The following is a 26,107-nucleotide window of genomic DNA, read 5'->3' on the forward strand; positions in this document are numbered from 1 at the left end:
ACTGTCCAGTGATACTGAAATCGTTTGAGTCAATTCAGCTTACATTGTTCCTGGTCATTCAAAGTCAGAAAAGTACCATATTTTCTACAATCAAATGTTAACAAACATTCAGTAGAAATGACTGTCAATGAGGAGAAGTTAGGATGAATTATATGATCAAATCTAGCATTTAATAAGGTGCAAATTAAACATTATGGGGTTTTTTTCACTATATCCAGTTGAAATATGTTTTAAACTTTCCATAAGAATATTTTGACTGACTCTGAGGAATAAAAAATAGCCAGGGAGAGAAATAGAGAAATAATCAGAGAGAACTTCTTTCTCAGGTCTGTATAAGTTCTTGTTGCACTTCCAATGTTAGCATTCGAACTCGGGTCCAGGTGGGAACAAAACATAGGGGTTTCATTCAGCCTATGCAGAAGACAGACTCTTAAGGAACGTAAACTTGTAAGATTCATGATTATCATCCAATTATAATACAATTCACTTCAGATTTCTACTGATATGGTGGTGGGTAAGTGGGTACTTTAATTTTCAATTCAATTCAATTCAATTTTATTTATATAGCGCCTTCCACAATCAAAATTGTCTCAAAGCGCTTTACAGAGACCCAGAGCCTAATCCATATGCTGTGACACTGCCCAGCAGTCAAGTCAAATAAAATCAGAATCAGTAAATATGAGCATAAAACTCAACTCTGTCTCAGTAAGGTGTTGGGCTGCCGCGTGCTGCCAGAACATCTTCAGTGTGCCTTGGCATTGATTCTACGAGTCTCTGAAACTCTACTGGAGGATGGAACAGCATTCTTGATGATGGTGATGGACAGCACTATCTAACACACTGGTCCAAAATCTCCCACAGGTGTTCAGCTGCTGAGAGTAATCAGCATATACAGTAGTATATGTAACAACTTTTTTTTTTTATTCCATTGTGAGACTTTTTGGGGGCACTATTTAGAAAATACATTACACACCCAGAAAAGGACAGTAAATATAGTGCTCTCTAATAGGGAGTGATTTTGGGCCCAGCCTTCTAAGATCAACTCCTTGGAATGTTCCCCATGTGTGAGAACTCACTGTGTTTATTGACTGGAAGTGGCATCACTAAACTTCAAAGAGACCCTTTTCATGCAATGTGCCCCTCTTTCATTGAAACACTATGACGTATTCACAAGGTACCAATGTTGACATTATGATTACTTTTTCATTTAGTAATCAAGAAACTAATGTACTAGTCTGTACAAGATGCCCAATGTCTAAATCCACTTTTGGAATACACTTGCTGGAAAGAATATAGGTAGGCTTATCCATTATTACTTCTACCAGCTGCAGCTGTGCTTAGTCTTCTGTGATATCCAGCATGAGCCTCCTTTCCACCAGTGCAAAAGCAGAGAACCACTTTTATTATTTTATTTTATTTACTTTTTTATTTATTTGGCTTTTTTTACGGTATGTGTTTGTACATCTGTACATACTGTATGTACATATTTATATGCATATGCGCATATGTGTCATTTTATTGTGCTTTCCTCCAGAACGACAGTACTTAGCTACTGTACTTTATGTGACATCACCACCTTGCTCTGGCTTGGAGTTGTTTCACAGGTCATGGAGTCATCCGTTTCCCAGTGTTCACTCTATTAGTAATGCATCCAGTGTTCAGTTCAGGCCAGTGATTCACTCCCTGCTAAACTGAGGACCAGTTTCTGTGGAAGATAACCCAGTGTCAGTGGCCCAGTGTGAACACACAATGAGGTGTTTAATCCTCTTCTCTGATCACATAAAACAGCTGCAGCTCTGTGTTTCTTCTCCGTGGATACTCAGAGATCCAGTGTGTCTATAAATAGCCCCAGATGTCAGGCTGAAGCACAAACTTTTGCTCCTTCTCTTCCTTCCTCCTGACAAATATGCCAACATTTAAAACAAAATCCCTTCAAGGTCTTGCCCAGTAAAAAAACAAACAAAAAAAAAACCCAATGTTTTAATCATCAGTAATAAACAATATACATAAGTTTGTTTCAATTGAAAAGGCCCTTTTCAAAAGTGCATCTAATTCATGGACAATATGAATGTGCAAAGATTAATAAATAGACAACAATGAATTTCCTGTGCACCTTAATTTGGAAGCCTTTTGGCTGTGACTGTCCAATTTGGCCTTTTGGATCATTATTACCAGTATTATCTATATCATCTCAGATTTGCATGATTTGTGACATCCTATAAAAACATGAGTATGAAAAAAACATGAGTATGAAAGTTAGGACACTTCTAGAGAGAATCTTTCCAAGATTCTCTCTAAAAGTGGACTGTGGAGATAAAGTAATACTATCGGTATTGAGAGACAACAGTAGGTTTGAAACTGGCTTGTGCTATGCAGAGCGAGGTCTTTTTATATATGGATTGTGTTGCAGTTGTGTTTTTGAACACTGAGGTTCAGTGATGCTGCTTTCTCTACTAATCTACAGTATATTGTACAAACTAGGATTAGCATTATGGTTCAAATCATGGTTTCTTTTATAATCTTAATGTGCCAAGCTTTAAAGCTAGTTTTAAACTCAAAGGGATTGATTTAAAACTCTTTAAATCTCACTTCAGCCCTCTGTAAACCTAGATTTACAGTATATTGTATAAACCCTGTTATTCTGACCTAACACTGAAACTGAAAAGTGAATACTGCCAGAGGCACTACAGCAGCTCCTTTAAGATGTACCAGTTATGCTCCTCAATAATTATTCCAATAATCTTACCAACTATGGGGCTAAAAATGCAAATTTTGTCCAGAAGGTGGTGCTTGACAAAAGTTCATGAGGTCAGGAAGTCAACAGGTGTTCAACCAAGCTCTGCAAGCTCCTGGTTCTGGTCTGTAATGTAAATGGTAAATGGGCTGCATTTATATAGTGCTTTTGCTCTACAAGTCACATTCACTCATTCACACACACATTCATATACTGCTTTTTAGTGAAGTAAGCAGCACTTTTAACTCACATACATACACATTCACACACCGATGGGCACATCAAGGGTAATTTGGGTTTCAGTATCTTGCCCAAGGACACACATGTGGACTGGAGGAGCTGAGGATTGACCCACTGATTAGTGGACAACCCTATTTACCTCCTGAGCCACAGCACAGCTGACCTTGACATGGTGGCCACAGCTGGGTTCAAGGACACATGATGTACACTGGCCCACAAAGCCTTTTTTTTTCTTTTTACATACATACAAATTTGAAAACAGAGCTGTAAGGCAGCTGAAAAACAGTATCCAGTCAATACATTTTTCTGAATGACAAACACTGAAATTACTCTTTGTCAGACTTCGATCCATTAGTAAAATGGTCCAGTAAAATTTGAGTCTCAAAGAGCAGTATCAGTCAATATCAATTATCAATCAATATCAATTATCAATTATTTCCATTTATTTCAGTTCGCACAAGCAGTCTCAACAACCTGCATACCGAAAGCAGGACATGAGCTTCAGTCCATCCAGTGTCCACACATGATGGACTGAACTTCACTTCTGCTCAGTTTCAACCAAGTAGATCTCCTCAACTCATCAATAGAAACACTGATCCACTATGTTTGAAATAGAGAAGTTAATATTCCATTGTGCTTCACCACAATATTTGGCAAATTATCACATATTTTGCATACTATCATGATCAGTATTTATGTATTACTGGCATCAGAGCTATGACATCATGTTTTCTTTCGGTCAGGGAAGGAAAAGCGTGAAGCACACCGGGGAGCTATGCCAGGTATGAATTTCCATTCCCCAAGGAGGGGTGTCACTAGCTCCCTGGGAGAAGCAGCTGTAAGGCCAAAAGCATGATATCAAACTGACTGATGTCGCTATTGAACCAGAGAGTCCTCTGGTTCCCAAGTTGCACCAGACTCTTGGGGAATGAAAAACATGCCCATCAGCCTTCCTATGGAGGCTAAAGGACCTTGCACTCCCTGTTCGAAGGTAGGCCACCACACAGGCCTGCTAGTAACTGAGGTGAAAATGGACTTGTGTACAGCATTGACTGAGGTGGTTGATGTGATGAGACAACTGGCCACATCTCCTATGTATCTATAGTAATGTCATGGCAAATTGACCAGTAGTTGTTGCAAAACTTCCTGTGGTCCATTGAGGATACATAAATAAATATGAGATGGAGATTGTTGAGTTGAGTGATTACTGTCCTTTCAGTATGCTAATGGGGATACAAAAGTACCAAACTATTATTCTAAAATATTGTTTGATCACAGATTTTTAAAAATGTGAGTCTTTCTGTTTTGCCATTTTAATGCTTTTCAGATGCAGTCATAGACTGCTTTAGATAGTATAAATTGGGGTTGAGTAGTGGGCACTGCAAGCTCATTTTCATTTTCAACTTTTCCTTTAATCTTAGTCAACCTGCAGCTGAGAGAAACATATAAACCAGAGTGCCATTATGATATCTTCTAACCTTTTTTGATATAATAGAGTTTTACTTTTTAAAATAAAGTTAATGTTTTTCATGTAGTTCAGTATACTGCTGTATTATACCTTGCATGAAGTGTAACATATAGAATTGTTAAATGATGACAATATACAAAAATAACAATTGAAAAACATTAGTATTTATTCATGTTCATTACAGCACACATTACAACATATTTAATTCTGAATTATATATACTTCGCACCCATGTGTAGCACATGCTTTCACACTATTTTTCCAAGGAAAATAGATTTGGGGTATTTGTCCCTCAGAGAAGACCACTGCACAAAGAAATAGTCTGATATTGGGTACAGGATCTTCCCTGTGAGCGACAGCGTATGCACCCGGCATATACTTTCAACATATACTATCAGGACTTTCTTCATTCCCAGAATTCCAAGCAAGAGTCCTGCCACACACAAGGGAACGCAAGTCCCTGGGCCATTACACAGCACCTGAAACAACACACACACAGAGAAAGGAGGAGATGAGCAAGTTTCCAGGAAGCTACACATTGTTTTTCAAAAGCTACATAGAAAGCAGTGTCCTGGGCTGTTCAGGACATCTGTGACTGAAACTGGTTGAAGAAAAAATCCAGGAGGATGTGTGTTTGCCATTTTAAGATCAATATCTGATTAATCCCCATTCATCAATACAAAAACATAATGCAAATGATTTATTTTTCAATAGACTCAATTCAATAGACTATGACAATGTAGCTAAGCAATCTTTTATTTCCAGAAAATAAAGGAGTTGAATGATGAATGGACAAATGGATGTTTTGCTGCTTTTTCATCCTTACTAGTTGTGTCGCTCAAAGGCAACCAACAGCTACCAGGACACTTTTAAGGTGAATTGTTTTCTCACATATTACTCAATGCATGAGCTGACATCGTGAATCAATCAATCAACACAAATTAAATGTCAATAACATTTAACCATATTTGACCATTCCATTTGTTTTTGTTTTTAATGGCTCTCTTGCATGACATACGCTTTAATGATGAGCAGATATTCATCTTAAAAAATGTATAGGAATTTCAACCCTGAATTATGTTAACTGCAACACTGTAAACTTTACATTCTACAATTGTGATGGACTAGGCTTTAATGCCATCACAATTGCATTCACACCTGTACTTTGAGCTGTCCACTTGTGATCGGATCGCTTCAGAGTGAAGTGTGTTAAGTACAAAGTGTGAAGATTACAAAGGCAAGAGTGCAGAAGCTGGCATTATGTGTGTGAGTAAGAGGGAGAAGTGAAGGCAGCTGAGTGAAACTCCAAGAGGGAGGGGGAGGGGACTGAGATGAATAAGTGGCCTGAGGGCTGAAGGAGGCTAAGGGAGTTGGGTTTACAGGAAACCAGACAGAACTGCTCAGGAGTCTGGAGAAGTCATCATAACTTCACAGTACAGACAGCAGAACTGTGATATCCTCTCCACTCAGCATTCATATAGCAGAACTGTTCCATCATTCTTAAGTAGAACACTCACTTTACATTCACAAAATGAAATGGTTCAGGTAGATGAAGATGTAAACATTAAGACTACAAACCTTTCACTTTTCTTATGGTCAGTTTACACCTTTTTGCCGTGCAATAAATAAAAGTAAAACATCTCTGAGTCTGCCATAAACAACAGCAAATTTCACCACTTGGTCTTAAGGTCTCTCTGGCAACAGTAAATAGAATTCTGAAGATAGGAATCTCATTTCCCCAACACAGACATTTCCAGGTAATGGATTTACACATACTTACACAATCTGGTAATTGTCAGGTTTTTTTTGCTAGAGTAACTTGATTTCTTAAGGCTGGTTACTAACTCAACTTCTTCTCTTTCCTGCAGTTTTGTGCTTTCACACTTTTCTTCTCTTATCCTGTCACTCTCTGCAGGTTCATCTGCCCTCAGAACTACAGAGTCTGTGTGTGCAGCTGTGGGCCACCAACTGCCCCCATAATTAATCTCATTAACAATTATTGTTAGTCCTATTATTAGTCTTACTGTCATCAGTTCTACTATTGCTATTGGTGCTATTACTAATCCTACTATTTTTTTTTTCTTTTTAATCTTGTTATTATTATCATTATGTGGAATCTGTACTGTGCTATGCTCTCTTTCCTCCTGCCCTTGCTTTTCCTCCATAAAAATAAGAAACCCCATTAACACAGCTAGATTTCTTGCATGTATACACTTCACCTGGATTCTAAAAGGGTTTCTGCAACAACAGTGCTGATGTGACAATAGCACATTTTTGTATTCAAGAAGGAAAAAAGCTCTTCAGGTTGCAGTATAACAAATAATTCTTACAATTAAAATATGCCAGCCTGGTTTCAAGAATGTGGTCAGTGGTCAGTGGTCAGTTCTTTATGTGAACCAAAAGTTGAAGGATAGAGGGTGTTGTATGTTGTATAGGTTTGTGTTAAATGTATGTTTAACAAGAGCTCTGAATGACCTAAACCCACACATAGCACCCACCAACACATGGAAGCTGCCAGATTTGGCAAATTTACTTGAGATGAAATATTAGCAATCCAAAATTTGTTACAGAGTTATGGTCTCTTGTAGTCACGTGTGGATATTCTGTTGACCCCAGCTGGCTAAAGATGGTTTGGTTCTCAGCAGTTGCACCAGTAAAATCCCCTCATGGCAGAATCCGTAACATGCTTATGAGACCAGCTCAAAGTTTAAGACTGTTCCTCAGCCATGCAGTCATAAACCTGGCTGGAACATTCCTGGCATGACTACTAAGTCCCTGGCTTTGTTTCCAACCAGCCACCAATAACCAGAAGGTTCTGCTGGACAGTCCCCTGACAAAAAAAGTGTGTTGTACACCACAGAGTTGTTACTGTCATTTTCAGTTTCCCAGATTATTTGGGCTCCATGCAAACATTGCACAGGCATCACTGTCAACACTCTTCACTGGAAATTTCATTCTCTAAAGACAAAGCAGTTCCTTTGAAAACTGTCCCCGTGTGTCCAGTGGAATATCCAGTGGAACAGGGGCACTGTTTCTGGAGAATGAGTCGGCTATTGAAGCTTTTAAAATCTCATTTTTTAATGCTGTGAGCCTGAATTTTTTATTCCATTCATCTCCACTGTATTTGGGTGGAGGCAAAAATCTTAGAGACAGATATCTTACAACCTGGTCACATAAAACCCTATCTGCACGAATAAAAGATCCTATAAGAGATTATTTAGTCTCAGAGCTTAACAAATCCAAGTTTTTACCAACTTGGACCCACCTATTGGAACTAAACCCTTGGAGGCTGACAACACAGACAGGTTCTTAGACCTGTCTGTGTTGTCAGCCTCCACAACACAGACAGGTTCTTAGACCTCAGATCCCGACTGGTCTTACCATACCAATTATCCCATTATTCACTCATGCTCCATGGAGTTCATTCGATAGGGTTTGATGATAACGTCCAATTTGTCCCATGTTGACTGAACCATTAGACCACTGTACACTCAGGGGACAGGAGATGGGGACTTGTAGGAAGAGAGCTTTCATAATTCTGTCTCCTCTACTGTTTGGGGTGAGATCATTAACATTAAGCCAAACAATATCTCACAGTCAAGATTTTAGTCTAGAAATCATTTACTGGTGATCAGTTGAGGAACCAATCTGTGAACTACACAGAGTGACATGCATGATGAGGTGACTCAGTGACTCCCCAAACATCCACACTTCATCAACAATCCTTTAAAGTAGGCATTGGACTGATTTTAGAGGACACAGGAGAAATGTGACAAAGAGGAGAATCATTCTGATATGTGGGTTGGGTCCAGTATGTCATCTCCACACATACTATCTTTGTCTTGATCAGTGGCTGGTTTGCACAGCTGCCCAACACAAACACCTGCCTGTAAATGTGACATTTTCTGTCTCTATTATATCTGACACTTGGTATTAAGGTTTCAGTTACAGTCTTTGTTTGTGAGGCTTCATTTAAACAAATAATGATACAGTCTGAACCTTATCTACTGTATGTATCAGATCAGTCTCTGTAAAAGGTTAACAAAGTGGTTCCGTTTTAGCTACGCTGATGCTGTCCCATTTACCTGTACACTATTATGCATTCTATAAACGTTAAGCCCATGGTTTCCTTTTTTCTTTTTTTTTTTTAACACTAAGTACAATATAAGGATTCTACTCTAGGTCAGAGGTCTGGAGCAATGTCAGCACAACACAACAAACACAAATAAAAGCCAATAATTTGTACATATCTTTACGAAAAATAATTATATAATTTAACTAACACTACACACATTTAACAAGACAGGATGATGGCTGACTCAGTGGGAGAAATGGCTTGGTTTGCTTTGAACCTGGCCACTAGTGTGACAGCCAGTCCAGAGGCACTGATCCAGTTGTGTTCATTGATAAAGAAAGTCCTGGATGAACACGCAGGTTTAGACTTCGATAAGCCTCACTTTATGAACATTTGATGCTGTCCAGAAAGTACTGCAACAACACACTTTTCTAGATCATTGCAAAACTTAGAAAGTGTCAGGTATTCGGGCTGATATATATTGTAAGACATGAAGATTTTCTTCTTTTCCTATTAAGAGTGAGGAGGACTGCTTTGTTGCAATATAGGGTTTTTATATGACTACTGCATGAATATGATGATATATTTGTCATATATTTAATCAACTCGATTAGTCAAAAACAGACACTCCTATCTGGTTATTTGATTCATAACAGTTTCTCAATAATTCTTTTGCACCATATCTCTATGTTGCAAAGTAAAATTCCACACATTCACCAAGCACTTTACCTGGAACACTATACTAATACTGAGTAGAGCCTCCTTTGCTCTGGAAACAGCCTCAATTCTTTGTGCCACAGATGTTAGAAACATTCCTGGACATTCTGGTCCATGTTGACATGATTGCAGATTTGTCAGCTGCACATTCAAGCTGCAAAAGTCCTGTTCTACCACATCCCAAATGTGTTCTCTTGGATTCAGATATGGTGACTGGAGAGGCCACTGAAGTCCACTGAACTCACTCCCGTGTTCATGAAACCAGCTTTGTGGCAAGATGCACTATCATGCTGGAAATAGCCATTACAAGATGGTCAACTGTGTCCATAAAAGGATGCACATGGTCAGTAAAAATACTCAGATAGGCTGTGGTTTTTAGATGATTATTGATTAGCATTAAGGTACCCAAAGCATGCCAAGAGGACATTCGCCACACCATTATCCCCCCATCCCTAGCCTGGATAGTTGACACAAGGCAGTTTGGATCCATGGATTTGTGTTGTTGATGCCAAGGTATGACCTTATCTGTGTCCGCTTACCATGTCAGGTCTGAGTCTGAACACCAGAGGGAGGGAGTACCACAGGGCATTCAGGGTGCTGACAACAGAGGAACTCCAAGACTGATGCACCTCCCGGCTCCGTGGGATCCGACAGATGGTGAACTGTGGAACAAGGGCATGTGTCTATCATAGGTGAAATAAAGACATGCTCATCTGCTGTATTTGGATAAAACTGACTTTAATCTCTCATATATGAGATTTCACAGCCTCTCACCAGCATATAAACAAGTCAGTGGTAGACTTTTCTGAAAATACTTCACTTTAACCTACACTGCCACAGAATAATAAAGGTTTAGTCCACCCATAATCTCAAAAAAATGGTACGGTATCTAGCCCTGCAGATAATTTTATTACTTTTATTTTAATTCCAGCTCTTTGTCAATGATTCTCAAATAGTTATAAAGTAAGAATCAGTTTGGTGTGCTGTCTTTGTAAGTCTAGCTGAAATTATGTCATACTAGACAGATGAGAAGTGCACTAGCACCACCTGCTGGTGAACAATAACATTGGACCCATCACTCCTTTCACCAGCTGGCAGCCTCTGTGATGACAGCTGTGGTTAACCGACCAACCCGCCCAGAGTGACAAACAATTCAAAGCAATTAACAATTCATGATGATACATCTTTATACACGTACAAAGACAATCCATCAAAAAAATCAACAATACATCAAAAGAATAAGCAAGTTATAAAAGGAGTTATAAGCTCAAAGAGGTGGAACCATTTCAGAAGCAACTTTTCTGGGTTATCTTGTATTTTATATTGCACATTTCTAAAATTTCTAAAACTTTTTAGTTTAACACTATTTTGTGACTTATTGTTGAAATTGTTTATGTATTTTGATGTGTAAAAAAAATAAATGTATAATAACCTGTAGGTAACTCTATAGCTGCCTCTGTGAACTGACTGACTGCTGTAAATGATTTTTAAGCCTCACCTGAGATTCTGTAACTGTACTTCTTTCTGTCTCTCTCAGTCTGTTGCCTTTGTTCTGTTGGAGTATAGGGGGGGCATACTGGCCAGGTAAGTTGTTTGATAAATTGCATGACAGATCAATGATCATAAATTTGGCTATGCCTTACGCCTAAATTTTAAATCAGTTCAGTTAACTGATGACAGTTATATCCAGTGAAGATGTTTTTAATTCTTCAGTGTTTGAAATGTTTAAAGTCTAATACTTACGACTTCATACCACCTTTCATTCATCACCATTCAGACTCTACTACTGTCAGCAGGTTAACTAATCATTAGGTCAGATCTCCCCCTTATCTCTTTCACTTAAAAATAAATAAATAATAAAAATAGCCCATCTTTTGAAGATACACACAAACTTGGCAACAAGTTAAAATGACAAGATTGTTTCTGCAAAAATATTTGTAGAGACAATTCAGCAGCACCTTAAAATTCTGGTATGGAAGGCAGGGGCATGTCCCTACCTTACATACCTAAAACTCCATCTATGGACACCTGTGTACCTGTGACTCAGAGTCCGTGTGTTGTTTAGAGCTTTCGAAGGTGCAGATTTTCTCCTCACTCATCCTGTCAGTGTCAGCAATAACATAGTGTCGAGGTGTGTAGGCTGCAGACAGGCATTCCATCAGCCGCAGGATTTCTGTGGTGTGACCACCTGGAAAACACACGACAGCATACAGTGTATTTTTGACATGCTGTCATGCTCAAAGCTAACTCCATATTTTTTTTTCTCATTTTGGTGAGGAAGAACTTTACCAGCCAGCAGAGAACCCTGACATTAGCCCTGTCCAACACATTTTGAACTAGAATGGCACTCAAAAGAGCAAATACCTCTGCCAAACAATGCTACATATGCCTGCACAGCTCTTATTACATATACATATTAGATCAGATAAATCTCTCGTTGGTTACAGGATATGTCCCACAGGCTTTTAAGGTTGCAGTTATCAAACCTTTACTTAAAAAGCCTTCTCTGGACTCTGACATTTTGGCAAACTATAGACCTATATCCAATCTCCCCTTTAATTCTAAAATTCTTGAAAAGGCTGTTGCAACTCAGTTGTGTGACCATCTACATAGGAACGGTTTGTTTGAAGTTTTTCAGTCAGGATTTAGAGTTCATCATAGCACAGAGACAGCACTGGTGAAAGTTACCAACGACCTTCTTATAGCATCAGATAATGGACTCGTCTCTATACTTGTCCTGCTAGATCTTAGTGCTGCATTTGACACCATTGATCATAATATCCTATTGGATAGATTGGAACATGTTATTGGGATTAAAGGAACAGCACTAGGCTGGTTTAAATCATATCTATCAGATAGATACCAGTTTGTTCATGTTAATGATGATCCCTCCATATATACCAGAGTAAGTCATGGAGTTCCACAGGGTTCTGTGCTTGGACCGATACTGTTCACCTTATACATGCTTCCCCTAGGCAATATTATCAGGAAGCATGGAATAAATTTCCATTGCTATGCGGATGATACCCAGCTATATTTATCTATGAAACCAGACGAAACAGATCAGTTAACCATACTTCAGGCATGTCTTAAAGACATAAAGGCCTGGATGACCTGTAACTTTCTTCTTCTGAATTCAGACAAAACTGAGGTTATTTTGTTTGGTCCCAAACACCTCAGAAACAGTTTATCTAATCATATAGTTACTCTGGATGGCATTAATTTAGCCTCCAGTACGACTGTGAGGAACCTTGGAGTTATTTTTGATCAGGATCTGTCCTTTAACTCACATATAAAACAAGTCTCTAGGACCGCCTTCTTTCACCTGCGCAATATCAGTAAGATTAGGAACATTCTGTCGCAGAGTGATGCTGAAAAATTAGTCCATGCTTTTGTTACTTCTAGGCTGGACTACTGTAATTCCCTATTATCAGGATGTCCAGTTAACTCTCTAAAAAGCATCCAGCTGATCCAAAATGCTGCAGCGAGAGTACTGACTGGAATTAGCAAGAGAGATCACATTACTCCTGTACTAACTTCTCTTCATTGGCTTCCTGTAAAATCCAGAATTGATTTTAAAATCCTTCTCCTTACATATAAGGCCCTCAATGGCCAGGCTCCTTCATATCTCAAAGAGCTGATAGTACCATATCATCCTAACAGATTGCTTCGTTCCCAGAATGCAGGTTTGCTTATGGTTCCCAAAATCTCTAAAAGTAGAATGGGAGGCCGAGCCTTTAGCTATCAGGCCCCTCTCCTATGGAACCAACTGCCAGTTTGGGTTCGGGAAGCAGACACCCTCTCTAATTTTAAAACGAAGCTTAAAACCTTCTTGTTTGATAAAGCTTATAATTAGTTGTAGTTACAGTCCTAGTTATTTATTAAACTTATAGTTAGTCACAATTATCTCTATAGACACTGTTACAGTTAAGGATATAGCCCTTAGTAGGGCTGGCTCAGGCAACTGAATCATCCCCTAGTTATGCTGCTATAGGCCTAGGCTGCTGGGGGACATCCCATGATTTACTGCGCACTTCTTCTTCTTTCTCTTTCTCTCCTCAGACCCACTCTCAAATTTATTAGCCTTTATTACATGTCATTAACTCTGTGTCCTCTCTGTCCCGTAGTCCTGTGCTTGTTTCTCTCTGGTCTCTCTTTCTCTGTACCTTTCTGCAGGTACCTCTGGCTCCGGAGCTGCTTGTCCTATGGTCCTGGCTCCACCCACCTGCTGCTGTTTATTGTTTACAATGATCTATTTCTAACATGTTTAATGTTCCGTTCTGCTACAGATAAATATTTGATTAATATTCTTTGCAAACTGTAATGTAAATAATTACCAGTCATGACAGCTTTTTGCCTCCGTGCTCTGTTTCATAATTCTAATCTGCTGAGCACACATTATCCAATAACTGTTCACTAACTGTAATGTAAATACTGACCCACATTGTCTGTATTATGCTGCATGTCTTTCTCCCCCTCTCCTCCATTCCTAGCTGTCCTATCTTCCTCCTCTTCCTCCTTTCACCCAGCCCGGCCATCGGCAGGAGGGTCCCCCATCTGAGCCAGGTTCTGCTCAAGGTTTCTTCCTGTTAAAAGGGAGTTTTCCTTGCCACTGTCGCCTTAAGTGCTTGCTCTGGGGTCAGGCTCTGGGTCTCTGTAAAGCGCTTTGAGACAATTTTGATTGTGGAAGGCGCTATATAAATAAAATTGAATTGAATTGAATTGAATTGAATTATTATAGAAAAATAAAAAGGAAAAAGGAAGTAGTCTAACAACATAGATTTTTTCCCCACAAAACACATTGTGCAAAACTCTGTGTATAGTGTGAATTCAACATTTTCTTCCACCAGATCCAAATTATTATCAGGATCAGCACCAAATTGTACAGACTCATAGATGTCAACACCATAAATATGTCTGGGGAACTATACGTTGAAAAATGCCCTATCAAATAAGTTCAGTACCTCCTTAAGGCAGAGTGGGAGCAAGTCCCTGGAATCAGGTTCCAAAAGCTGGTAGAAAGTCGTTTCGCTAAAGAATTATGACCACCGTGTTGAAATCACGACTAGAATGACCAGGTGTCCACGTAATTTTGACCATTTAGCGTATCTGTTTTTTTTTTTTATTATAACGACACAATCACTATCTGGAGCAACTTATAACTTACTCTCTAAGTTTTCAGGTGTTTCGCTATTTGAAATTTTGTAGAACCGTGTGATTTACTCTCGTTGCGGCTACTTATGAGAAGCTTTTTTATTAGTTCAAGGCTGCCACGATTGTTCACTTAAATGTAAGCTTGTCAAAGTCCGTAAAAATAAATAACGCTGGAAAAAGACCCGATAGAAAAAAAAACCATCCACCCCCATATTTACTAATATTTTGGTACAGTCCAGTTCAATACGTGTTGTTAGCATGGAAGCCACGGAAGTAAGCTAAGGGCAGAACGTTAAAACTTATTCTGCCTGTTAGCCCTTGTGCTCTAGAATTTGACGTAATGCTTAACAGGTCGTAAAATATAATGTGTGACTTAAGTCATAAGAATATGACTGAGGTACCAGTTAAGCTTTATGACGGCTGCATATGTAACAGCATATATCGCGTGCATGGATGCAAGCTAACGCAAGAAACGTTACCTGATCCTGCAACGACGAGAACTGCAATCGGACCTTTGGTTCCAGGTTTATACTTTGATCCCGTCTTCACAACAATATATAACCGGGTGATAAATAACAAACATATGATTAAAATGGCAAACACAGCTCCTTCCAGGAACGCCATGGCAGATTTGTAGGACTAGTTCAGATACTGTGCGTTGACCTGATTCGGAGCCCTGAATTGAGGCTTTCAGGCAGATTTTCCTCTCAAGCTGTGTACAGATCCCTCCGGCTTCACCAGCAAACTGTCCCCAGGCGTGGATAGAGGGGAAATTAGTTTTTGTTTAATATCTTCACTGTCTGATTCGATACATTTTAATACTATAAAACGGAAACAATGCTTGTTGTGCTGGTGATACTTCCTGTCCCAGGCATACGCCACTGCTTCGTCTTTTTCTTCTTCTGCGGTTGGCAAACCAGCTTGCAGGTACATTACCGCCACCAACCGGAAGTTGGGACTATATGTGTGTGTGTGTGTGTGTGTGTGTGTGTGTGTGTGTGTGTGTGTGTTTATTTATATAAACAACAAAGGAGCTGACTGAGGACCTGCGGCTGTGCAGACATAGCAGCAGAGCCCAGATTCACCAGGATGGCCTTGGTGGTGATCCTTGAATGATCCTTGAATTCTTTTTCACCTCTCTTTTTCACCTCAGCACAGGTGTCACTTTTTGCTTCCGACCACATCCTGTGAGATTTTCCACAGTGCGGAATGTCTTGGATTTTACTTTAATACTTTGCACTGTAGCCACTGGAATTTGAAAACATTTAGACATGGCCTTATAGCCCTTTCCTGACTTGTGAGCAGCCACAATGTGCAGCCGCAGGTCCTCAGTCAGCTCCTTTGTCTTAGCCATGACTGTCCACAAACCAACTGCAGAGAGCTGCTTTTTTTTCACCTGTTGAATTGATTAAAACAGCTGTTCCCAATGAATCAGGGTAATTAGGATGCTTTAGAACAGCTTGGACTATTTGGACTGGTACAGAACTTTGGATTTTCCCATAGACTGTGACAGTTTGCAAGGGGTATGAATAATTTTGAACATGCCACTTTTTCTTCAAATGTAAATAAAAGCAGAGAAATATTTTTTTCCACAATGATGCATCTTGTACATCATCTTAGTATCTTCTGGGAGACACACACACACACACACACACACACACACACACACACACACACATATATATATATATATATATATATATATATATATATATATATATATATATATATACGTATACGTATACGTATACGTATACATATATATATTTCTGCTGCTCTCACTGGTCTAATATCCTCATGCATCTTCTGCCACGTAGGTGTATTAATATTGATTTACTATCAGTTTTGGAGTGGATCTGCTTGAAGTGGCAGATCCAGGAATATTTTATCACTTTCCTTAACACTGGAAGGTTTCAGCATTCTCTGTCAATATTTGCCTTTGGAAGAGGTATGTGCTCTACTGAGTTCCATTCTAGTTCTATGTTGTATTCTTAAACACAAATGATCAAACATCATGCTATGGTTCTCATTATATTAAATGCATATAAATGTAGACAAGACAGCCTGTTAAGGTAAAGACAGATCCAGTGTCTTGCAATATATGTGCCAGAATAGTAAACCAAACAGACCATGTTTACTCAGAAGGTTTTCTTGTATTGGGATCAAATAGAATCTAATTTTTATGAAGAGATAACGTGAATCACTGGCTAACAAAAATATAATTTCTGATTTTCAGTATTGCATTACTTCTTTTTTCAAGCAGATCAAAGATTTGGAATACTTTGTGACGTTCTGATAATTTCTGTTATTTACATTTTCCCTTTTTTGACAAAATATTTGTCTTTGTCAGATAGATAAATAGATACTTTATTCATCCCCAAGGGAAATTCAGAAACCTGTTATGTTACCATTTTATATTATTTATTTATTTTTGTATTTTACACACACACACACACACACACACACACACACACACACACACACACACACACACACACACACACACACACAAATAAATAAATAAATAAAAATAGAATATAATTGCCGACAGGACATGACGCAGCATATGTTTAGACAACGGAGGCTGAGCACCATCCGGATCAGAATGGGCAGCTAGCAAGTAGTCTGCGTCTCCACAGCAACAGAGGAACCTTTACGAATGACAGGTGGGTAACATACCATCACATTCATCCACCGGGTGTAGTCTCACTGTGGACGTCTGAGAGAAAAAACGTGTGAGTGTATTGTCATCGTTTGAGCGTGTTGTCATCGGCACAACACGTAATGTATTCTGCAATACCTCACAACACGCACAGTGCTCTGCCGCTCCATAGCGGAGCGGCAGCTGCCGCCGCTACAGGTGCACACAGGCTGCGCGAGTGTCCTTCACTAGAACACAAGGTCTCAGACAGAAAAAATACAGAAAAAAACGCCATCATTGGTCATCAAGCTGCTGCAGGAGATGATGGATAGCCATTGTAGAACAATCATGACACACACCGTCCCTTGCCTTCTTCCAACCCCCACCCCCAACACACACACACACACACCATAAATGTTAATATGTCTTTAACTGGTGATTCTTAAAATCACCAGTTAATGACAGTCACCAAAATCCAAGTCAGTACAAATCGGGCTGAGCCGGACTGACTCTGATTGGTAATTTTATCTTTATTTGTAAAGTTGGCCATAGTTAACAAGATCTGGCTGTGTGGGACTGTTGATATCAAATGCACTGCTTTATGATTTGTGGTAATTACTGATCTGTTTGGAAGTTTCAACATTCCTGCCATAGGGAATATAGCTAATGACCTAATCTGATGCATAGTCAGTTTGCCTGTGATTTTGTGAAGAATGTCAAAAACAATTTCCCAAGAACACCTAATCAATGAAGTCTAATCTACTCTCATTGCCTCTATACTTACCTCCCTTAGACCCACTGAAATCTTCCTAAGCAGTAAGCCTCAGAAGAAAAAGTGACAGGGAGGAACAATGGACTCCATCTCTATGATGGGTGGCAGCAGGAGCCATGTGTTCCTCACAGCCTCTTCCTCCCACCACCTACAACATGCCCAGGCCTGTTTCCTGCCCAAGGGCATGAAGAATGGGGTTGGACTTGGAGATACGGGCACTGCTTGTCTACCTGCCCAGCCCACAGTAGCAGTCCTGGGCTCAGGTGACTTCTCCAAGTGCCTGGCCATCCGCTTGCTGCGCTGTGGTTTCCACGTGGTGGTGGGAAGCCGCCATCCCAAACTGGCAGCCCAGTCATTTCCCCATGTGGTGGATGTGACACACCATGAAGACGCTGTGGGGAAGGCCAGTATTATTTTCCTGGCGGTCCGCCGGGAGCACTACTCTGCTCTTTGGGACCTCAAACATCTTCTGGAAGGTACACACACACACATAAACAGTCACAACTGACAGCCCCAGTTTTGTGTGTATTTAATGTTCTTAACTACAGGATCATGTGTGTTTGTCTTGTTGTCCTGCAGGAAAGATCCTGGTAGATGTGAGTAACAACAGGAGGGTGAACCAGTATCCAGAGTCAAATGCAGAGTATCTGGCTTCACTGCTTCCAGAATCCATTGTAGTCAAAGGCTTCAATGTCATCTCAGCCTGGGCCATGCAGCAGAGCTGCCCCAAAGATGCCAGTACACAGGTATACATTCAAACATATTCTATATTTTGAAAATAACAACATCTATGGATGCCTATAGGGGACTATGTTGAAATGATAATGTAATGTAACCACCTGCCTGAAAGACAGTAAGGACCTTGGACAAGAGACTAAATGAACACTGACAAAATCAGCTGTCTGTGACCACCAGACCAAAACCACTTACAGCATCCCCTGAGAAGTGGTCAAAGGTCATGGACCAGATTAGAGCTGTTTAGAGAGGATCAAATGATCACTTAGATCATGTGATGACACCTGAGACAGCTACATGACAACTGAGCAAACTCCCTCACCTGAGAGCTGACTTGTGATTGAAAGCTTCAGAAAAACCTGGTAGACAAACACTGAGCTAAGATTATTTTGTCAAACTAATATTCCAAAACAAGTCAGACAAGCAATCATACTTAAATATTGCTACAAAGAGTACTGTGGACCATTGCATTTTGTTTCAGTAAAAGGTGAAATAAGTCAGCATTCATTCAAAAGAAGTGGAACAGCCGAAGTTCATTTCAAGGTTCACTGGGAGACATGATGATTTTTTAGGATCTACGTTTACTCTCAAAGCAGGAGATGGCAGCCAACTCTGACACATTAATTCTGTTGTAATTTTGGAACAGACTATAAAAAGCCCTGTGAGCCATCATTTCCAGAGCAAATTAATGCAGGACACTCACAACAATAGAGCCCCTGGCTGTAGAACAAATCATGAAATAATCCCCCAGCCAGTCAACAGTCCTTATCAATGGTTTGGATTATAAAAGTACAGAACTCACTTCTAGTCCTCCCATTACGAAGCTTCTGAAACCTAAAATTAGTGGTACATTGGATGGTTAGGTGTTTCATGGATTATCAACTGACAGTAAAAATGACCAGTATCAAGAAAATGACACTTGAATGAAGGAAATAAAAACTTTAGACTTTTGTTTTGGAGAGCACATATGTAAGTGCTGGGATGTTTTTAGAGGAAAATATTAGTAATACTATTTTTTATTACTGTCAGCAAATCAGATACAAGTATAAAACCAGCAAAATGTTATTTTGTTTCTCAGTACTTTCTGAGTTCCCTCTCTGTGGTTCTCAGGCCCAATGCCATTGGTTCCTATGAGGAGGAATATGTCATTTACAGTACTGTCATTTACAGTAGTCTATCATTTGTCTCCTCTCTGTTCCATGCTTCTGGTTCTCTTTCATAACTGCACATCTGACCAATCCTCTTCTATAATTCTGGCTCTGTGTAGGTGTTCATCTGTAGTGACTCGGTTGAGGCTCGACAGCAGATTATGGAGTTAGCCCGCCAGCTCAACTTCCATCCTGTGGATATGGGCACCCTGTCTTCTTCGCGAGACATTGAGAACATGCCCATACAGTTGTTTCCTGGCTGGAAGGGCCCTGTCCTCGCTGCAGTGGCCCTCTCCATCTTCTTTTTTGCTTACTCTTTTGTTCGAGATATCATCCACCCATATGTGAAATACAAGCAGAGTGATTTCTACAAGATCCCTATAGAGATGGTCAACCGGACATTGCCGACTGTCGCTATCACTCTCTTGGCCCTAGTATACCTGGCAGGCCAGCTTGCAGCCGCTCATCAGCTCTACTATGGTACGAAGTACAGGCATTTCCCACATTGGCTGGAGGGCTGGCTGCAGAGCCGAAAACAGATGGGCCTCCTCAGCTTCTTCCTGGCTGCTGTCCATGTTATCTACAGCCTCTGTCTGCCCATGAGAAGGTCTGAGAGGTACCTGCTGCTCAATACCGCCTACCAGCAGGTCAGTGGGATGGAGACTCTTGAACCACACTCTTCAAATAATCATTTTTACATTTTTGTTTGTGTACAAATAATTACTGAGCTTTAGAGGTGTTGGTATGCATTTTTTGGAACTTTTGAAAAAGCCAGGTTATCTGTTTTTCCTTTCATCCTGCCTTTATGCTAAACTAGGCAAACTACTCTGCTAATCTTGTTTGCTGTGTATTAAACACACAAACATTTGATTGATATCTAACTTCTCCTCTCACTGTCAGAAAGAAAGCAAATAAACATTTTCCTTTTGAGCCATTCCTTTAAGCTATTTTATATACCTGTCCAAAAGTGAAGAATTTCCAAAAACCACAGTCTCACATTTTGGTGTGGGCACTAAAATTGAACTTTTTTTTGTTTTGTTCAATCATTTAATTGATTGTGGCTGACTTGTTTGTGACAGAAATGTGAAGAGGCTATTTTTATGTTGGCTTTGACAATCTCCGTGATCACCTGCCTGCATGTCAGTAGATGTCTAAAAGGGTGTGTATATATATATATATATATATATATATATATATATATATATATATATTATACATTTATACATTTATATATTTATATCTACGCAAACATGCACTAAATTTATGAATTCCTTTTAATTTTACAGGAATGTACGCTACAAAAGCACAATATGCAGTAGTAATCAGGCAGGTCACATTCTGAAGCAGCTCAATTTTGTCCCAGGATCTTCTTGCATTTTGATCTGGCCATACAGAGAACAAGAGAAAGATGACTAGACAATTCCCCTGCGGGAAATCGCGACTGTGTGAGTCTGAGATACTATTGTGTGTTTGTGTGAGTCTATGTATTTGTGTGTGTCTGTGTGAGTGTATGTGTCTGTCAGTCTGTCTGTGTGTCTTTGTAAAAAGGGGGCTGTGGTACGCACAGCCCCCTTTTGACCCCTATAGTTCTTCCATAGTTCTAATTACAAAGACAGAGAGACATAGAGTTATTACAGGGAGAGAGAGAGCCACAGCTATGGCTGCTCTTGCACTCACGGTTGCCATGGGGACGAGCTTTCCCTCCACTGAGGCAGTTCACAGGTGCTCTGACGAGTTCATTTTCTGTCGAATCGGGCCTGCCGAACTACTGCTCTTCATCCAAAAACAAAGCATGATATCGCCAAATGAACTGCGCCATCAAAGCCACACGACTTTGAGGAAGACAGTAATGTATTTTTTATGGCCTTAGTGTCTGAAATGTGGATTTTAAAGCGAGTTGAAAAAAGGCTATTTTCTGCTTTTCTCCAAAAATCAATGGAGAGGTTGAGAGCTCCTCTTGTCGCTAAAAGACACACTAAAGAGAAACCGTAAATCCTACAGAAAAAGTGAACACATTTTGAGAAAGAGGACAAGTGTGGCTACAACCTTTGATAATTTCACCGCTGTAGAGTAAAATTTGTGGCCGTGATCATCGTGTAAAGAAAACATTTCAGAGAGTTTTTTAAAGCCTCTCCACTCTAAGCTCCCACTCTAGCCTGGAACATTCCGCAATACACACTCATTGTAAACCCTGATTTTTTCCAAGTTCACTGCTGATCAATTAGGGCTCACAGTTTAAAAACTACACAGCTTAGGAAAAATTTGAATACACCCCGAATACACAAGACTTGTGTCTGCATTTTAAAGTTTGAATGATGTTTCTAGGTGAAATTATGCCAGAACAGACTTTTTCGAACTTTTCACATTCATTCTCTATGGGAAAATTTCGCCCTTTTTTTCGCGAATAACTTTGCGAAACGTGAATATTCTGTAGAACAAAATACAAGCACACAGGTCTGATCGAGCCGCACGTTTTGATGTATCATTGTTGGTATGCGCTCAACGGTGTGGGACGAGTTACAAACCGAAAATCGACACGGAAGAACAATAGTGTGCATGCAAAGCAATGCACCACTAAGAAGATGGACGAGAAGAACAATAGTGTGCATGCAAAGCAATGCACCACTAATAACATCCTCTGCATCCTCTGTGTTGGCAGGTCCGTGCTAATGTGGAGAATGCATGGAATGAAGAGGAGGTGTGGAGGGTGGAGATGTACGTTTCCTTTGGGGTCATGAGTCTTGGGCTCTTGTCGATCCTGGCCATCACCTCCATTCCATCTGTCCACAGCACGCTCAACTGGAGGGAGTTCAGCTTCATACAGGTACAAACATACAAACCAAGGGTCTTACGTTGTGCTTTACCTCCCCTGCCTTGAAGAAGAGTTTCTGAGAAGGGACAGAGGAGGCTGGTGTACAAAAAACCTGTAGCACTAAATGATAGCGATGAGTGAAATTTTGTTTTCATTTGTTCCAGTATTCAAAGAGATCCTGTAATCTTGGGAGGCTTGTTTCAGCTAAGTAGTGTTGCACTTCAGCATCAGCAATAGATGTTGTGCTCCTTTTCTGCTCTAGTGCACTGGGCTGTCCATTAGGAGCCACAGGTTTCTAGACAAACATTTGAGTGAAAAAAATGCTTGAGTGGAAAAATTTGCTTCACATTTGTTCCCTTTTAAAAAGCTGTCAGCACCAGTTCACAAAATCAGTAAACAGGAGAAATGAAAATGGAAAGTAGATTAATTTATGAAAGCTGTAAAATGAGTACAATGTTACCGGAGCTGGTCGCAGGTGCTACAGCTTAAGTTAAGATAGACGCCTGAATAGGCAAGGATGATGTGTCTTCTTCTGAAGGTGTAACTTACTGTATCTTGGTTATTCTGGCACACCTTGTGCACCTGCCTGCTGCAGTGGCCCATGCCTGCCTTAAGGTACCAAGAATTTTGAAGCTTGGGTAGAAACAGGGACATAATTCTGCAGAAAGAGCATCTTTTTTCTATAATTTCTAAGCAGATTCATTGATTCTTTTATATAATGGGTATTGGAGGTAGTGGTATCCTGTGACAGCATAAATCAGAATCAGAAAATGTGTATCATTTCTGCGTCCTCTCTCTCAAATTGAATCGAAGGCAACTGGACTTGTATTTGTCTGGGAAGACGTTTTGCCTCTTATCCAAGGGGCTTCATCAGTTCGTATGCATCGGTCTTTCTAGTCCGCACTAGTCAGACTAGTGCGGACTAGAAAGTCCAGTTGCCTTCGATTCAATTTCAGAGAGAGAACAATGACCTGGATGAATGAGAACATTCACAGACATCATTTCTGTGTGTTCAGAACTGACTGCGTATAACAAGGCTCAGATAACAAGGTGTAGGATTTTTGATGCATATGGTAGCAATCAGGCTCCACAGTTTTTTTTTTAAATACTTTAAATGGATCCAAGCAGACAAACTACTGTGTGCACAATTATTAGGCAAGTGAGTATTTTGGCCATCATTTTCATCATTTTTATGCATATTTTCCAACTCCAAGCTGTATAAACTTGAATGAATTCTTATTGGATTTAAACATATCAGGTGATGTATATTTGTGTAATGAGGGAGGGTATGGCCTAAGGAGATCAACACTCTATATCAAGGTGTGCATAATTATTAGGCAGCTTCTTTTCCTCAGGCAAAATGGGCCAAAAGAGAGATTTAACTGACTCTGAAAAGTCAAAAATTGTAAGTAAGCACTCTTGAAATTGCTAAGATATTGGGGCGTGATCACAGAACCATCAAATGTTTTGTGCAAATAGTCACAGAGTCGCAAGAAACGTGTTGAGAAAAAAAGACGCAAACTAACTGCCAAAGATTTGAGAAGAATCAAACATGAAGCTACCAGGAACCCATCATCCTCCAGTGCTGTCATATTCCAGAACGGCAACCTACCTGGAGTGCCCAGAAGTACAAGGTGTTCAATGCTCAGAGATATGGCCAAGGTAAGCAAGGCTGAAACCCGACCACTACTGAACAAGACACATAAGTTGAAACGTCAAGGCTGGGCCAAGAAATATCTGAAGACAGATTTTTCAAAGTTTTTATGGACTTATGAGATGAGAGTGACTCTTGACCAGACCAGATGGATGGGCCCGTGGCAGGATCAGTAATGGGCTCAGAGCTCCACTTCGACTCAGACGCCAGCAAGATGGAGGTGGGGTTCAGGTATGGACTATATTATTAAAGATGAGCTAGTTGGACCTTTTCCGGTTGAAGATGAACTCAAAATCAACTCAACCTCCTGCCAGTTTTCAAGTGACTTTCTTCAAGCAGTGGTAAAGGAATAACATCTTTCAAGAAGACCATGATTTTTTATCACGTGCATCAAAGTACTCTACTGCGTGGCTAGCCAGTAAAGGCCTTAAAGATGAAAGCATGAGGACATGGCCCGCTTCCTCATCTGACCTAAACCCTATTGAGAACTTGTGCATCCCTCTGAAATGGGAGATTTAAGGTGAAGGAAAACAGTACTCCTCTCTGAACAGTGTCTGGGAGGCTGTGGTTGCTGTTGCACAAAAAGTTGATCGTCAACAGATCAAGAAACTGACTCCATGAATGTCATTGTCACTGTCATGTCACTGTCATTGAAAAGAAGGGCTACATTGGTCACTGTTTTTCATTTGGTTGAACACTAATAGCTGCCCAATAATTGTTATTCTCCTAAGAAAGCCAAAACCTCACTTTTACTTTCTTAAATATTCAGGTTTGAGGTTTATTAACATTTTGGATTGGCCGAGAACACTGTAGTTGTTCAATAATAAAATGAATCCTCATAAATACAACTTGCCTAATAATTGTGCACACAATGTACAATAACTACTTGATTTTATAACCTGTGCCGTTCTCCTGATGCAGTATCTTTGCTTCACATCTCTCCCTTCACTATGGGGAGGCACGCCATAGAGTTTGAAAACCTCTTATATAAATAGCAAATGTTAAGTGAGCAACAGGAATAACCTGCAAAGGATATATTGGATGTGTGTTACATGAGGTGAAGTTTGTCATGGGAATATTGCAGTGAAATTAGAGTTGTGTGTCTAAACTGGCTGACTGGATTGTATGTACCATCACAAGTCTCCCCGTCTTTGCTCCAGTCCACTCTAGGCTACATTGCCTTGCTCATTGCTACCTTCCATGGCCTGCTGTTTGGCTGGAAGCGAGCCTTTGAGGAGGAGGCCTACCATTTCTACCTGCCGCCCAGCTTCGTAGTAGCGCTTGCCCTGCCAGTGTGTGTAATACTCGGGAAAGTGCTGATGCTGCTCCCCTGTGTTGCCCGCAAGCTCCATCGGATCCGCAGGGGCTTGGACAGCAGTCGGTACCGGTGCCAGCGCCTGGAGCCAGTGGGTTCGGCTGCCCACGTTTCACCTGAGAGAGTCACCATCATGTAATCACTGCAGCACAGAGCTGTCTGCTTCTTTACTGAGATTTTCACATGTACTGTCATGTTTTATTGAAGCAAATGAACACTACTTACTCATGTGATTCTCACTCATAGGGCATTTTATTCTTACATTGTTACTGTGAACAGTTACTGTGAATTGTGTACTTGCCTACTTATTAGCTGTAACTATTCACTATAACTACTAACCTTATGACTATTATCTTGCAGTTGTTTGCCCAAATTGTAAAAGTGAATATTCTTCCTTTGACAGAATATTGTTAATAAGCTCCAAGTGCTTTGCCAGTATTTTACCAATACTTGTCCTGGCAAACATTGCAGTGAAACAGTGAGTGTGGGTGATTACTTTAAAGGGAAAGTCCACCAGTTTTACACATAAAGATAATTTTGCTATAGCTCTACTCAGCTTGTGAGAGCAGCTGTAGTCACTGAGGGTAGAGACTGCAGATTTATAACAGAAAGCCTGCAAATTAAGGGTCGATGAATGGACTT

At 40.1% G+C, this 26,107-nt stretch overlaps 2 protein-coding genes across 2 annotated transcripts; one reads left to right on the top strand and one right to left on the bottom strand.

The window, feature by feature from the left end:
- Positions 1 to 4,584: 4,584 nt before the first annotated feature.
- alg14 (ALG14 UDP-N-acetylglucosaminyltransferase subunit) lies at positions 4,585 to 15,273 on the bottom strand. Its single transcript, XM_041066370.1, has 4 exons — positions 14,868 to 15,273; positions 11,271 to 11,422; positions 9,774 to 9,896; positions 4,585 to 4,921 (listed from the first exon to the last, which is right to left on the bottom strand). Exons 1-4 carry the CDS (start codon positions 15,010 to 15,012, stop codon positions 4,691 to 4,693), a joined length of 651 nt encoding a protein of 216 aa, XP_040922304.1. The 5' UTR covers positions 15,013 to 15,273; the 3' UTR covers positions 4,585 to 4,690.
- A 2,607-nt stretch (positions 15,274 to 17,880) lies between these two features.
- steap2 (STEAP family member 2, metalloreductase) lies at positions 17,881 to 25,604 on the top strand. The gene is made up of 5 exons (XM_041065823.1): positions 17,881 to 18,277; positions 18,381 to 18,547; positions 19,804 to 20,331; positions 22,344 to 22,508; positions 25,311 to 25,604. The coding sequence occupies exons 1-5, from the start codon at positions 17,881 to 17,883 to the stop codon at positions 25,602 to 25,604; spliced, it is 1,551 nt and encodes a 516-aa protein (XP_040921757.1).
- The last annotated feature ends 503 nt before the right edge of the window (positions 25,605 to 26,107 follow it).

Source organism: Toxotes jaculatrix, chromosome 20 (genome assembly GCF_017976425.1).
Source record: "Toxotes jaculatrix isolate fToxJac2 chromosome 20, fToxJac2.pri, whole genome shotgun sequence".
In the NCBI taxonomy this organism is placed as follows: domain Eukaryota; kingdom Metazoa; phylum Chordata; class Actinopteri; family Toxotidae; genus Toxotes; species Toxotes jaculatrix.

Coding starts and splice junctions, on each gene's coding strand:
- alg14 (XM_041066370.1), bottom strand. CDS start 15,012: ATGGCGTTCCTGGAAGGAGCTGTGTTTGCCATTTTAATCATATGTTTG. Junction 11,423..14,867: donor TCTCGTCGTTGCAGGATCAG/GTAACGTTTCTT, acceptor TGTGTTTTCCAG/GTGGTCACACCACAGAAATC. Junction 9,897..11,270: donor ACACGGACTCTGAGTCACAG/GTACACAGGTGT, acceptor CTTGTTCCACAG/TTCACCATCTGTCGGATCCC.
- steap2 (XM_041065823.1), top strand. CDS start 17,881: ATGGACTCCATCTCTATGATGGGTGGCAGCAGGAGCCATGTGTTCCTC. Junction 20,332..22,343: donor TCAATACCGCCTACCAGCAG/GTCAGTGGGATG, acceptor CTGTGTTGGCAG/GTCCGTGCTAATGTGGAGAA. Junction 22,509..25,310: donor GGGAGTTCAGCTTCATACAG/GTACAAACATAC, acceptor TCTTTGCTCCAG/TCCACTCTAGGCTACATTGC.